The 16,135-nt window shown below is 50.2% G+C and overlaps 1 protein-coding gene across 1 annotated transcript; it reads left to right on the forward strand.

Annotated features, from left to right (window-relative positions):
- Window positions 1–11,471: 11,471 nt before the first annotated feature.
- LGALSL (galectin like) lies at window positions 11,472–15,448 on the forward strand (the record flags this gene model as incomplete). The annotated part of the gene is made up of 5 exons (XM_080342854.1): window positions 11,472–11,504; window positions 11,659–11,730; window positions 11,894–11,982; window positions 12,476–12,653; window positions 15,305–15,448. 5 exons carry the CDS (start codon window positions 11,472–11,474, stop codon window positions 15,446–15,448), a joined length of 516 nt encoding a protein of 171 aa, XP_080198980.1.
- Between the last annotated feature and the right edge of the window lie 687 nt (window positions 15,449–16,135).

Here is a 16,135-nt window from a genome sequence, read left to right on the forward strand (position 1 = left end):
TGGAGGAGAAGATAGAGGAGCTGAAAGTGTAAGTGCAGGCAACAGGCTGAATGTTGAACAGGAGCCATGACCACTGGCCAAGACTACCTGGACAGCTGTATGAAATATCTTCTTTCTTCAACTTGTGTTCCTTTTTCCTTAGGTTGGCCAAGAAGTTGCCAGCGGCCAATCTCCTGCTCCTGAAGGAGCTGCTGTCCCTCCTGCAGCACATTGGCCACAACACTGACACCAGCAAGATGACCTTTACCAACCTGGCCATCTGCGTTGGGCCCAATCTGCTGAGCCCACCCAAGGAGGAGCTGCTGCCGCTGGACGCCCTGCTGGAGTCAACACAGAAGGTACGCTGTCTGGAGCAGCCGGCTGCAGCCTTCCCGGCCCATCAGAGCTCGGCTGCTCGCAGCTCTCTGGATGCCTTCTCCTCCCTGGAGCCGATGCTGGTGGGGTGGCTGCCTGGAAGAGCAGCCCCACAGCCACAGCCTCCTGCGCAGAGGCGAGGCTCAGGAGCGGGAAAGGCTGCTTGGTGCCTTTTCAGGCAGCTGGGTTGAGACCAAGGCTTTGATGTGTGCAGGTGAACGTGCTGGTGCAGTTTCTGATGGAGAACTTCAGTGACATCTTTCGGGAGGAGACAGTTGGTGTCTCCTGTCCATCGGTGAAGGAGTCACCAGTACCCTTGTAAAGATCCACAGGTAAGGGGAAGGACTCATTGTTGTTACAGACTGGTTTTGGGACATGAGAAATTTTAGCGTCAAGAAGACATCTGGTGTAGGGCTTTGGCAGGGGTTTGCTTTATGTGCTGCTTCATTCCAAGCAATCACTTCTTTGCACATGCTTTTGCTTTCTAGATGGGCATGTGGAAGAGCAAAGTGGCCCTACAGGCAGAGCAGATGAGGACCATCAGGTAAAAACCTTTCTGGATCCCTCCCTCCCTCTGCTGGACAACATGAAAAAGCTGAGTGAGACACAGTGGTGGAGGGCAAAATGGCAAAGGTATGGCACCTCCACAAATACCAGGACAAAGTGTCACCAGTCAGAGGTTTGTTTCTCATGAGGCCAAGCAGCTGTGGTGCCTCTTCCTGGCAGCTGATCCCTGATGTGTTTGGGATTCCTGCTCCCCATGGAATTATACATTGTAAGCAAAACAAAGTGTGAGCGATGCAAACCAGGATCTTCTCTGTAGAGCTCAGGTGGCGATTGGGCAGTAAGTCACTTGCTACTCTATGTTGTCTCTTGCCAACCTTGTAACTCCCAAATTTCTGCTTTAGGCACCTTCATCTTTCCCTCCAACCACCACTGAAAGTGTGGCAGAGTCCCTGGGGCTCCCGGAAGAGCTGAGGAGCCTTTCAGAGGATAGAAGGTAAAATGAGCTCACTTTAGCTGAAATAAGTACTGTCTCCAGTGGATCATGGCTTTCCATATCTAATCACACTGTGCAATGGAAAGGTTTGAAGGCTCTCCCCAGGATGAGGAAAAGAGAAGGAACAGGAAGAGAAAACACACCTGTGGAGATTACAGTGACAACGACATGGAAAAGAAGAGGAGGAAGATGTTTGTGGATGGAAAACTAAGAAGATGCAGGATGGTGCCCATGCTCAAGAAGCCCAGGTGTGTATCAGCCTCTCTTGCCCATCTTTCTCAGCTCTTAGCACTGCTCTCAGTCAGTTCAACTTGCTGGGTGTCAGCTCCCCAGGGGCTCCCAATGGAGCCCTGCTGCGTGGCACTGAGACACTGGGCATCTCTGCACAGGCACAGGTCTCTCGGGGCATCACCCGTGGGGATGAGTTGCCACAGCCATCCCGGAGCCACTGCAGCCACAGCTCTCTCTGCTGGGCTGTCGACAGTTCCTTGTAAACGCTGTTCCCCAAAGAAAGGGGAACCAAGTCTTGCCTATTCCTGCCTTTGTGCATTTATCAGTGCTTTCTGTCTCTCTCGTTGCAGGTCCTGATTTCATGTTAAGAGTTGAATCCCTATGTTTTGTGCTGTTGATGTTCACAATAAAGTGTTTTTAAAGTCACAAGAAAATGTTTTTTAAATGTTTTAAAATGTTTAAAATGTTCACAATAAAGTGTTTTTTCTTTGTTCTGACCATGTCTGCTGTATGATTTTTTGGACTGGGGAGATGTTATTTGGCGATGAGTCCTCAGGGAGGAGACTGGATGCCACGGCATGGGGGTGGCTTAGTTCCTTCTCCAGTAACTTCAGCGATGGCAGGCAGGTCACTCGAGGTCTCTTGACTCCTTCAGTTGTCCTGTGCAACACGAAGGGAGAGGGTGACAGCCAGGTGAGCCCCGATCCACCTCTTCTCTCCCTTGTCAGGAAGCTCCTCTCAAGAGCTGCCTGCAGCCATGGGATCACCTCTCCACAGCTGGGGAGCTGTGTTCACGTGGAGCATCCCCCAGCCTTACCCCAGCAGTGCACTCATCCACAGCTCCTTCAGTGCCCGTGAGCTGCAGAAAGAGAGGAGAAAGAGCGTCAGGCCCCACTGCTCCCCAGCCCATGGGCAGAAACGGTCGCCTGCACAGCCCTGCCCCGTGGGGAAGGAAACGGACAGGACGAAGCCTTTTGGGACAGGACAGAGGCGCTGCCCAAGCCCTGGCTCCCTCTGTCCTGCCAAAGCAGCTGCTCTTGCCCTTCCCTTCTGATCACCAAGAGCAGAGCAGGGGATGCAGGACATGGCAATGCCCCCATCCCTCCCTGCCCAGGCTCTGCACGGGGGGCAGAGGCCATTCCCAGACTGGTGTGGGCAACGTTGGGAAGCTCTCCTGCCCAGCCATGGCACGTGGCACCACAATTCACCTGAAATGGACAATGCAGGAGCCGCTGGCCCAGATGAACATGAGGCAGCTCCTGTCCTCATCGCTGTCCTCATCTTCCTCCTCCCGCGCCGCTTTTTTCCCACCACTCAGCACCCACAGCTGGTCCAGGGCCAGGCGGAGCTGTGGGCGCAGAGTGCTGCCACGTCTACAGAGAAGAGATGCAGACAGTGAGCTGGGGTGGCCTCCCTCTCTGGGGTCCCACCAGGCACAGACCTGTCCCCCCGTGCCCTTGGCACGGCCATTGGTGCATCCAGCACCTGGGGCTGGTGCCAGGGTGGCCCTGCCCGGCTCCCAGGACCAGGGATGGGGGCAAGGCAGCTGGGCTCTGAGGCTCTTACTGCAATTTGGCGATGAGCAGTTCCTGCTGGAGGAGGAGAAGGCGCCTCTCGCTCCTCTTGCGGCCCCGGGTCAGCCGCACGTCCGCGCTCAGCACCAGCTCGGTGTCGCTGAGAGCCTCCCTGCCCAGCAGAGAGCGGCGGGCATGAGAAATGCCGCTGCTGCGGGGCCCGGCCGTGCCCGCGTGTCCCCGAGCCGCAGGGGGAGCCCACCTGGAGCCGCAGCAGCAGTTGGCCTGGCCCATCCCGCCCGGGACAGGAGGACCCTGGCCGTGCAACAAGGACGCGGTGCAGACGGCCACAGCAAGGACGCGGCGCGGGTGCTGGTGCTGGTGCTGGTGCTGGGGCTGGTGTGGGTGCCGGGGCAGCGCTGCGGGGCCAGACCCTGCCTCCTGCCAGCGCTGCTGGGTGCCAGCACAGCTCCGTCCTGCTGTCTCTTCTGGCTGGTGGCTCCAACTGACCAGCAGTCCCAGCCCAACGGAAAGTGGGAGGGGCCTGGGGGGGCACTGGCCTGGGGGTTCTCTCCACTATGGCCATGGCTGCCTTGCACTGGGGAGCCCCGAGCAGGACACAGCCCAGGGGAAGGACCACCTCCCTGCACCTGCTGCCCATGCTTTGCCTACTGCAGCCCAGCAGCTGCCTTTGCCCCAAGGGCACTTTGCTGCCTCCAAATCCCTGTCTTGGGGCTTCACCATGACCCCGGGGCTCTGCACAGCTGCTGTCCAGATGGGTGTCCCCCAGGATAGCCTGGGACAAGGGCTTTTCCTCCCTATATGCAGGGCCTTGCTCTTCCCCTGCTTGAAAGGCAGGACATTCCCTTCAGCCCCTTTCTCCAGCCTGTCCAGGTCCTTCTGCTTGCCAGCACCACCCTCTCCCCGACTTGTGTGCCACTGCCTGCTGTCTGAGGGGACACTGCTGCAGCATCCAGGTCACTGAATGGGAACAGGACCTGCAGAGTGCAGTGCAGGACCTTGCTGATGTGAGCTTTGATTTGACATAAATCATCACGGAAGGTTTCAATGCAAAAAATCATCATTTCTGCATCAATGCAGAAAATTTGCATTATTGTTTTGTGTTATATATACAGAGCCTCCCCTTTCTATTCCTGCAAGTTATTAAAAGCTGTTCAAACTTTTGTATTTGAACGTCACATCTCTTCATAGTGTTCATGTGATGTGTAACATTTGGTTGTATTCTCACATAGATCATTTGATAGGAGGTAGCCTAGATTATGAGATGGTAGAGAGCAGATTATCTGCAGTAATTGTGCTAACCCCAATGACAGGAGGTTGCATCGAGCTCTTAAGTCAAAGGAGAGAAGGCAGAGATGTCTATTGAACTCCATGGGCTATGGATCAGCAGATTGGTCAAACATGAGAACTTCCATGAGAAAGGCATAATCTATCTTGACCGCTCTTGATGGTTAATTTTCTTCATTCAGTTAGAAATCTTTCTTTTTTTGTAGCTAGTGCTGTCATTGTTTGAATTTCGTTTGAGCACAAGAGATAAAACCCCAGGACAGAGGTAATGTTTTTAATTGCTCTGGTCTGAAAGCCAAGGATGTTCTGAGTGCTCTACCCACAGGTGTGAGATGGCATGGAAGGGCAGCATGGATGGGGCAGAGCTTGAATGATATCCAGACTGATCAATAAGAATATCCCATTCCATTAGTGTCATGCTTCATATTTAAGGAGAGCTGTGATCTTCCAGTTTCTCTCTTTGCTCGCTCTCTGTCAGAGCCAGGACAGAGACCTGTTCAAGAGGGGTTCAGTTCAGGACTTTCTTTAGTTTGGCCTTTTGCCATCCTGCTTTTTTACAGAGGCCTCTGGGCCTTTCTGCCTTTTTCCCCTTTTCTCTCTCCAGGATCAGCTATTTGTTGTGGATGTAGCTTGTGATGAACTGCATTTAATATCTTTTATTTTATATTCTATTTCTATTTTATATATATTTACTAGTAGCTTACTCCTATTCTGCTATTTATTTAAACTGTGTTTATCTCAATTCAAGCTTCTGTGGGAAACTGCAGTGGGTCTGTGGAATCCTTGTCAGAAAATATGGGGGTAGAGATCAGCCTTGAAGATATTAAGATTTACCCTTGAAGATATTAAGATTTACCCTTGAGAAGGATGGGAGTAAAGGCGTATCCAGAGATATGGAGTTGTACCTGTGAGAGAGGAGAGATGTACCTGTGAGAGAGAAGGGGATAGAAGAATAACATGGATGATAGCAAGTTCAACCAATGAGATGTTAGTGCTGTAACTTGTAACCAATAGTGAAAAGACACATGAACTGGCAGAATTGTATAAAAATGCACTTGTAGCAATAAATGGCATCTATTACTTTCATCTTGAAAGAATTTGGTCCATGTCGCTTGTCCGTCTCAACCGCGACAAGCTTCTCTCTTCCCTTTTGATTCTCTCCCCTATTTGGGGGCAGAGGGGAGTGAACAAGCAACTATCATGGTTAAATTGATGGCTTGGGTTAAACCATAACACCACTACAATCCATGTTTTAGAAGCCATGAAGATAAATCATTCATGCCCCTCCCCATGACCCCTTCTTAAAAAAAAAAATAATAATAATAATTTGAGAAAAAAGAGTCAACTTCTAGAGCAAACGGGATTTTAATATCAAAGTAAATTTCCCTATATCATTCCCAGTCCATGAGCCACTTGAGGTTCTCCACTGGTTCCTGGATCACAACTGCACTTGGTGCCATTGAACAGCAACATTTGTGCCCAGACACTCTGACAATTTTCCATCCATCAGGCCATGTGGTATTTGCTTTCCTTCTAGTCTCCAGGCACATCTCCCTTTTTTCCCTTGCAAGACTGGCCTCGCAAACCCATCTACCAGCTCCCTCAGCACTTGAGGGTGCACCCCAGCGAAGCCCATCAGGGACTTGGGCATCTTGTGTGGCCTAATCGCATTCTCTTCCAACTGATCCCACCAGATGGCCTTGCACTAAGGCTGCCTCTTCTTTGCTCCAGTCTCTCCAACAGGTCTCCAGGGCCTGAGATGGCTGAAGGCTGGACTTGCTAGGACCATCATGCCCCAGGAGGTTTGGCAGAACCTAGAGCAACCTGAAGTGCTGGCATAGCCTAGTAAAGGTCAGGAGAGTTTTAAGACAGAAGAAAATACATCCCAAAATGTGACTCTAAGATGAGTTCTTGTTGCCATGGGGAACTCGTCATTTCAGCTGTTTGTGTTGTGTTTGCCTGTGCTCAGTCCTGTGTTACAGTGTTCAACCGCCATGGGCTTCAATTCTCTTTCAGCATTTTTGTGGGAAAGCAGCATCCAGGGTTTCCAATCAGCACGAAGGCAGTGTTGCCATCTGCTTAGCAAGGAGATCCCTAAGGCCCTGTGCCTCGTTCAGGGGTGTGCGTGGCTTTCCCCGTGCCTGGGGCACCCACAGTCAGTGCCTCCCTCTGTCTGCAGCTCTCCCTGGGCCGCTGCCATGAGGATGACAAGTGCATCTTCTCTCTTTCCAAAATGGGAAGGCTACCCCTTGTCAGGGGACACGGAGAAAGAGGATGAGAAGCAGTCACTAATAATTTAAAATGTACATAGAAAAACCTTTTTCACATTTTGATGCTTTAAAAAAATGCCATTTTCCAGTCTTCTTCCACATCCTCTGGTAGATGTATACAGGCACAATGCATCATGGTCATGAATCTCCATCTTTAAATTCATGAGGTTGGCATGAAAAGCATAATAGTAAATATATATATATATTATAGTCATTTTCATTTGCCACTATATTTCAGTTTTTAGTAAAGTAGACATTCAGAAATTGCTAGAATTTGCCTCATGTAAAAAAAAAAAAAAAAGCTAGAAATTGCCTCTCTAAAAACAAATAAATTAACAAAATAAAAGCCAGGTACATATGACAGGACAAGGTGCTCCAAAATGAAACTGAAGGGAAAAAGAGACAACATCATGAGATTCACGATAAAATTATTGAGATAGGATATCAATAATACTAAAGGAGCCCGAAATAAGACACATCAAAAAAGACCAACCTCCGAGTTATATAACTCTGTCTCCTGTGGATGCCTGCAGCTGCTGCTGCAACTTCGCAGGTATTACCTCTGCCTGCCCCACGGCTTTGGACATCAGTTCTCCGTGGAAGGGACTGGAAGAGTTGAATGACCCTGAACATGAATAGCCTTCAACCAGTAACTAATGCCTTATCTGACATTCCTTTATGTACATACCCTGGGTTCCTGGTGCAGATTTCACGAAATAATGATCCAGTAAAGAAGGATCACCTGGTCCAACCTTTCTTGGCAAAAAAACAATCTGCAAGACAAATATTTCTGATACACACGTACTATGCACCAGATGTGCAGCAGTTCTACGTGTGACCAAGTGACTCACTCACCAGGACTATCTCCTTAAACACCGTTTACACAATCTCTGTTATTGAGAACCCCAGAAAACTGAATTCTGCACTGGATTCCTGCACAGCCAGAGCTGGAACCCCTAAGGGCAAGACTCAGACCAGAATAATTCAGGGGGCAACAAAAAGCATAGAAGCCACCTGAAATAAATGTCAAGAGGGGGATGCTGCTCACGGCCCTGGATTCCCTCGTCCACCCATGAAGATGTGAGAGCACTAGCCTGTGAAAGCGCACAGGCGTGCTAAACACCCTGTCCATACCGATAACTGTCATTTGTCTTTCCCACGGGTGAGCACGGGAGGGCAGGATTATGAAGTGCAGGTACATGGCACTCTGCACTTTAGTCTCGGCACACGGTGCCAGTGGAATCATCCTCAGGACATTTCAAAGCCACACAGCAAGAGAGCAGGTACAACATCTCCCAACCTGCTCTCCGGCCCCTTGTGACACATGGTTAGCATCATCCTCGCCGAAGCCTTGGGCACCCACCCACGGCAAATCTGTGCAGCGTCAGGTTTGGTCTCCCAGACCTCTGCATGAGGATTTGCAGCAGCAAAGCTACAAAGGTCAAAAAAAAACCACCCAACCCAATTGTTTATCAGCACTGCAGTTTTATTGCTATAATTCTTAAAAGGAGTGATTCCTCTGAGCTATTATAGACTTGGCTCCAACCATGGAATCAAACTTATTCCCAGACTTTCTCCTTTATTGTATTACTCAGCTTTTTCCAAGTCTTACAAAAAACAGGACTTCAGTGCCTTGCCACCCAGAAACCAAAAGAAGCTTCCACGAAACCAGAAAACACCTCCCATCTTCTCACCAATGTCATTAAAAAAGCAAAACAAACCAGAGAGGTTGTACAAGTCAGCCTATAAAGCCAGGCGTAAGGAGCGCAATGTCAGTGGTAACAGGGCAAGAAATGCAGGGTAATTACACCACACCAAAACTGCGATCGTTCTGCATTCCTTTCCAGTGAAGGCCAGCTAAGAATTAGATACACCTTTTTAAATCATCAAAGGGAGTGGCTGCAAGATACAAGGTGCGGGGATTAAGATGATGTTCTGGGTTTGCAAGTTCTCAGCAATGGCTTTGGTGGATGGGCTGGGCAAGTCATTAACTGTTCCCAAATGGTTTTCACACCATGGCACTTCTTTTTAATCTTTATGCAATTCTCAGTATTTCAAGAGTCCCAAGCTCCCGCTGAGCAAAGGGCTGTATGAACCCAGAAATGGAGGACAATACCTATCCATGAGGTTTTTTGTACTTGGCCAACCAGCCAAGTTCAGTTACTTGTACCTCAGCATTATTTCAGCGGAGCACAAATATTTATTGTGTACTACCACCAGGTCTGCAAGCTCAGGCCCTCAAGCATGAAAACTCAAGACCTTCCATGTCGAGAAGGCTCGTAGAAATACTGAACGGGGCCCATTTTGTTCAGATGATTTAAAAAGGACTGCATGGGTGAGGGAACAGATTTGGCTCAGACTTCTCCCTTTTTCAGAGGAGCAGCAGCACACAGAGGCAGAACTCCTGCTCTGCCTGCCTCACCTCATTTGTGGTGCAAACAGGATTTTCAATGTCCTCCTAGGGTGCTATGGGGCAAGAGGATAATGTGGCACAGAAACAGAGAGGCACAGATTGCCAATGCTTTAAAAACACATGAGCGTCCTCCCCCATTAAAACTTCATACTGCAGGTCGTTCCAGTCAGTCCTTCCATGGTCAACAGAACAAATGTTGCATTTGTGCTGCTTTTCAGAAAACACACCAAAAAAGGCAAACACGAGGCAAAGCAGCTAGCCAAATAGCCAAGACTTGCTATTTATTTCGAAATGCAAAAGTTCAATTAAAACCAGCTAGAAAACAAAGACATAATGATGACCTCTCTCCTCACAAGAATTCGTGCTTTGGCAAAAAGGAGTGGCTGGCCTGATTTTATATGCAACAAATTTAATCTTATCCAATTAAGTGGCTCCTTGTACAGCAGAGGAAAAGATGATGTGTTCTATAAAGAGCTCTTTGGGCATCATAAAACACTGCACCACTAAATAAAAATAAAAAGCTTTGGGTGATTTCTGTTCTCTCTTGGGCCAGCAGGAAAAAAGAAAAGCATAATGCAGCTGGTGTCAGCACTGGTGAAGACAGAGGGGAGCAGCACACAGGAGCTGATAAAACCATCAAGCTAACTCCAGTTCCTCTTTGTGGTGAACTTATGGGTGCACTCAACTCACTGCTCACAAGCCAGCTGTTTCTAAGGTGTGATGGCTTCATGTCACTGCACTGCTTACGACTCAGTCTCCTGGCAGTATTGGAGGAAGGTTCTTTTCACACACAGTGTCAGCTGACACCCAGTGTTTTGCCATGAAGAAAATAGTCCAGTGGTTTTCCCATACCACGACCTGGGCCACCAGGATGGCTGCTGCCTTCGTGTCCAGCTGTGCTGGTACAGCTGGAGAAGCCATGACTTCAGAAGGTGACTTTCAGCAAAGCTGCATGTACAAACATAAGCTTCTATGATCCATCTCCAGCTGGGCATCCAGAGATGAAAACACCCCTGAATTAGTGGGTATTACTGAAAAAATAACCAAGCGTCTAAACACTTGCACAATCTTTACTTACTCTCGGTAGCTCTTGATTTCTCACATGCCATCACCTACTGATTGCAAGCATTTCCCAACACGCTGTCATATTGAAACCCTAAATATTGCAGTGGCTTAGCTTCTTCCACTCCACTTTGCACAACGTGAGTAATTAATCCTCAAAGCACCTCATAGGAGGAAAGACAGTGACATTGACCAAGGTAAATGCCACAAAAAGCCAAGCAACCCATGTGAGGTCCTGCAGAAAACAGGCCAAGCCCCGTCACTGTGTCACATTGCCAAAGGGATGTTCATGCCACCAAATCCCAGTAGCTGGGAAGCCAGAAGAAAGCCTTCCTCAATTCCCCCCGCTCCCCAGGACCCTAAACTTGTCAACAGGATCATTACAGCATGCTTGCTGGGACAAGTCACTCCTGCTGCGGTAAAGGGCGAGGGATTCCTGGCGTTGCGCTGCAGCCGCCAGCGGGGCTGGTGGCCTCGGCCGGAGCTTCGCCACGTTGCATAACTACAGACACAACATGTAAATACGAGCTCCCGCTCTGTAACGAGCCATCCGCAGCCCGCCGGCTTATGCAATTACCGTGTCTCATTAGTGGGTTGGCGGGGAGGAGCTGAAAGGAGCTGCTGCTCGGCTTGGCCAAGGGGCCGCAATTCGGGCGCTGCCACAGGCCGTGTGTGGTGGGACATGTGTCCCACCAAAGCAGCCGCTCGGGGAATCGGCCCCACGAGGGTCCCCGCTGTGGGGCAGGGGACAGCACGGTGGGTAGTGGTTCATTTTGGGGGTGCTGAGCCGTCTCTCCACCTCTGGAGGAGGCGAGTTACCCAAGATGGGGTGTCCAAGATCAGAACTAAAGGTGTTCGCTGAAAGCGGGGCACAGGGCTCTGACGGCCCCTCTCCCGGCACCATCACCTGCAGGCCCAGGTGAGGCCCCCTCCCCTCCCCTCCCCTCCTCCAGCCGCTCCCCTCGGCGGGGCCAGGCCCGGGTGTCCCCGCTCAGGGCCGGTCCCCGCCGCGGGCAGCCTGCGGAGCGGAGGAAGCGGCAGCAGCTCCCGCCCTGCCTGGCTCCCCCCGGGCCAGGGGCTGGGCTGCCCGGCGGGCAAGGCAGAGCCGGCCACCTCCTCTCCTCCTCCTCCTCTCCTCCTCCTCCTCCCCTTCCTCCTCCTACTCCTCCTCCTCGCCTTCCTACTTCTGCACCGGCTCCGCTCCCGCACCGGCTCCGCCGCTGCCCCTCAGCCGCCGCGGCTGCCGCACGGCCCCCTCCTTTCCTCCTCCCTCCCTCCCCCCGCCCCGTCCCCAGCGCCGCCGCCGCTGCTTCCACAAGATGGCGGGGACCGTGGCCGAGCGGGACGCGCCGGTGAGTGGCTGCTGTGCCCCCTCCCCGGGTCTCCGGGCCGGGGCTGGGGCGGGGGTGGCGGGCAGGGCAGCGCGGGACCCGCGGGGGCACCTGCGGGCGGGGGCGGGAGCGGCCCCGGCTGCCCCTGCCTCAGCGCTCTGCTCTTTACCTGCAGAAAATAGAGGACGGGCATTTAAACAACTCCCTGGGATCCCCGGTGCAAGCTGATGTGTACTTCCCTCGCCTGGTAAATCACCTTCTTTTAGGGTTTTGGGCGGCGGTGTGTTTATTCGTTTATTCCTTTTTTTTTTATTTATTTTTTTTTTAAAAAAAACCCTTCTCCCCCCTCCCCCGACTGCGCAACTGATGCCGAGTTGACCCTCGCCACCCCCCACCCCTGTCCTTTCCAGATCGTCCCCTTCTGTGGGCACATCAAAGGAGGAATGAGGCCGGGAAAGAAGATCTTAGTTATGGGCATAGTGGACCTGAACCCCGAGAGGTAACACCCGGGCAGGGCTGCCAGCCCCGGGGATGCTGGGCATGGGGGGGAGGCGCGGGGGCTGAGGCCACACACACACACACACACACACACACACACACATACACACACACACCACACACGGATCCCTCCTTTCTGGAAAGGGATTATTTTTATCATTTTAAATATAGCGTGCTGATTTCTCCTTTGACCCATAGAGGGGGCATTTCTTTAAGGGATCCTGTTTCCCAGCATTTCCCTTGGGAGTAAAGGAGCATATATATATATATGTATACACACACACATATATGCACATGGACACACATATATATATGCTTTAACCATGTTCTTGTCCCTGCTGTGCTTTCGGAGCACTCCCTGAATGAGCTGAGCTGTCACTCCCGGTGCTGCTAGACCATCAATGGCTTTAATAAGCTGAGAAATGAGACCAGCAGCATCTGGGGCTTATTTGCTTGTTTCTGGCTGAGTGAGAGCTGTTCTGTTTGTGTTGCAGCTTTGGCATCAGTCTGACTTGCGGGGAGTCAGAAGATCCTCCTGCGGATGTAGCTATTGAACTGAAAGCTGTGTTTACAGACAGACAGTTCATCAGAAACTCTTGTGTAGCTGGAGAATGGGGGGAAGAGCAATCGTCTATTCCTTACTTTCCATTTATACCGGACCAGCCTTTTAGGGTGAGTACCAGGATGACAGCGGCACGCGCCATATCTGATAAAGAGTAATACAATCACAGTTGCAGCAGAACCCAACTTGCCTCTTGAGAAATCACAGTGTAGCCCGTGCTTCTCCGGTTGACACACCGGTTGCCAGATTGATAAGAAGTTGCGTGGAGATTCCGCTGCTTTGTGCAACTGCAGGCAGTTCAGATGGGGCTGTGGACACCTCACCGGGGTGCTATGATGACAAGTTGGAGGCTGTAATACTGTGTGATGCACTTCCTGAGCTTAGTTTTACAGCTATAAATTAAGAAGTACCTCTATGTTATTACTGCATTACAAGTTATTACTGGAGAATGTAAATACTCTGTGGGAATGCTGTATGTTTTGATGTTTTTTTAAATGGACATAGTGTTTGCAATTTAGTGCAGCTAATAAGGATCTTGTTCATCCTTTGTCTCCAGGGGTTGACCGTAGCCCTTCGTGTTAGCAGATTAAACAGCTAAGCAACAGGGGTATTCTTTTCTGAACCCTGGCATTAAATCTCCTGTCACATTTAAGTCCGTAGTCCCTTGAAAATGGTGTACGTGGAAATGCTGTGATGCAAGGGCTGGACTGGATTGACCTAGAACCAGATTCCCATCTGTAGTGTTTACAGTTATATGAAGACGTCTTTGCAAATCAGGACTAACAAAGTATGCAGCTGCAGAGGGCTGCCTCTCTCTCAGCAGCTTCAGTACACTGAGGAAAAAAGGCTGCATGCCTTCTTCATGCTGCTGACCCAGAAAACCCTCCTCCTCCTCCTTCCCTCTTATGAAACCTCACTGGCCCCTCTGCTAAATGCCAATGCTCTGACCAGCTGCCAAACTCTCCTAATCCTTCTTGCCCCCAAAATAATCTCCCCCAGCCCCAAAAGCTGTCTCCCCAGATGCTTGAGCTTTCAGAGGGTGTTTATGACTGGTTTTGCTGTGAATTGGTTGCGCTCTACTTGCTTCTACAAACTCTCCCGTCGGAACTGGCAACACCCTTTGGTGCATGTGGGAAATGCACTTGAAAGGGCTTGGAGGGTTGGTCCTGCTCTGGCTGAGAGCGTTATAATACCTGCTGCAGTGGGTGGTGGCTGGGCCTTCAGACAAGCCAGACAAATTACCCAGAGCATGTTTTGTGGGTGTCCCATTAATGACAGTTGACATGGGAGGACAGCAATGTTGCATGTTTGGCATGAGATACTGTAGGAAGGGAGTTGTTGTTATTTTTCCTTTTTTTTTTTTTTTTTTTTCCCAAATGCACTAATGGAATTTAGGCTCTTAAATGACTTTTGTACCTTTGATGGTCTGCCTTGTAGTGAATAAATTAGACTATTAAGTGTTCTTGCCAATTACTTGTGATCCAGTCCTGTTATTGCTCTGGTGTGGCCCAGGGTGATCTGAAAAAATGGATCGTAAGCAGCGTTGAGGCTAACCATATCTTTTACATAACAAGGCCTAAGGCTGGATGCACCTGCCGCAGTGACACAGGAGCTATGTGGCAGCATGGGTGCTTCTCTGTTACGTGGGATGCTACCGGGTCCCCAGGAGCTTAAGCTCTCCTGGGCTGTCTGCTGCCCCTTCTCCCACCGTAATGTGCCTGAAGTCAGTCGGGCCTTGGCTCACTCAGTTTATTACTGGCCCCGTTCCCATTTTTTATACACTGTAATAGCAGCAGAGTCAAGTGCCTGGAAGCAGCACTTCACTCCAGACTACCAGCCTCTTGAAATGACCCAAGATTTATACGTGGCTTCCCTGCAGATTTTCTTCTTAGCCTGTCTGGACCTGGAGGTCTCTGAGGGCTTGCACAATAAGCACACGTTCTGTGCTCTTGTATCTCTGCTTCCTGCCAGGGCAGCTCCAGCTAAGTTTAACTACAGAGCACCCTCTCAAGCCACCCCTAACATCAGGAATCTCCTGACCTGTCCAAGCCTGTTCAGCTCCAGGCTTTGTTGCTTTTCCAGAGCATTTCTGTAGGGCTGTAGGAGGAGGGATGAGCTGTGTCCCTCCCTGATCCTGTTTGTGCCTCATGCGAACCGTCTAGCTGAATTCAGGACATCCTGCACTGCATTTCCCTCACTGCAGCCCCAGTATGGAGTCCAGTCCAGCAGGGAGTCCTGGGCTGTCTGCAGCCACAGCAGTGAAGGCTTTTAGTGTTGCAGCAGCTCTGTATGTGTGGGAGGGGAGGGCAAACCGATCCCTCCTCTTGTGTTTGCTCCCTTCCTTAATGGCAGCGTGGAAAGCATTGCAGAGGGAACTGCCTCCTCATTCTGCAGCAAAGTATTCTGTAGCAAGGAATGCAGTATTTGCGTTGGAGATACAATTTCTTCCCCTTCTAATTAGCAGTTTCTGTTTCTGGCGTAATTCCAAGAGGCAAAACCTCTCTGATGCCAGTGGGACTGGGTTCCGGAGTCCTGCCACGACAATGCGAGATTGAGTTAACATCCCTGTGAAGTGAGAGCAGATCCATCATAGTGTAACTGGTGTCATGGGGGCAAACTCCTCTCAGCCCTGGCTGTTACGTGGCACATAAGTAACAAAATGTGTAACCCCACCAACACTACTTGAAGGCTAATGGAGTGCTCTCTGTATTCTGTGAAATGACTTTGCAGTTACATGTGCTTCATCATTTTATTTTTACAGGTTGAGATACTTTGCGAGCATCCCCGGTTTAGAATATTTGTGGATGGACATCAGCTCTTTGATTTTTACCACCGTATTGAAACACTGTCAGCAATTGACACGATAAAGATAAATGGAGATCTTCAGCTTACAAAACTTGGCTGAGCCTGTTGGGACTGCAAATTCCAAACCGGCTCAGGTGCCATCGTCCATTTGGAGAAGTGACAGCCAGCTCAGGACACAGCTATGGTAGGAAGGCTGCCCTGTTCCTTTACCGCATGCAGTTCTTCACTCCTGTGCCGATGAACCGGGCTGTTGTTTATCCTAATGAAGAACATAGTTGGTTAATAGACATTGAGACATTTTTCTTGCGTCAAAATAGCCCACCTGTGCTGGATAATCAAATTGGAATGGATTCAGAGAGACTTGCAGTCTTATCTCAAAACTCACAGAAAGGCAATTTCTGAAATGCACCGCTAAAACCCGTTACTGATGAGCAGTGACAACAACAAGACAGACTTTTTCTTTTGCAAATATAGTTTCTGCACTGAAGTGGAGTAGTGTAGCACAACACAGGGCCACGTGCTGACGTCCTTACCCAGGGCCTGAGCCTGGTTCCATGGAAATCAACGGCAAAACTCCCACACACTTTAATGGGGTACAATCAAACTGTCTAGTCCTTAGTCAAGCACAATTCCCACTGATTTCTATGGGGTTTTTGCACATACCAGGGGACAGCTCTTCTGCTGGTGTAAATCAGCATTACATCCATGGCTTGCAATGGAATTTTGCTGATTGCCGCTAGCCGCTGATTTGGCCCAAGGACTGTGCAAAAACAGAATGAGGGTGTGA

The sequence above is a fragment of the Nesoenas mayeri genome (assembly GCF_963082525.1).
Source record: "Nesoenas mayeri genome assembly, chromosome: 3".
In the NCBI taxonomy this organism is placed as follows: domain Eukaryota; kingdom Metazoa; phylum Chordata; class Aves; order Columbiformes; family Columbidae; genus Nesoenas; species Nesoenas mayeri.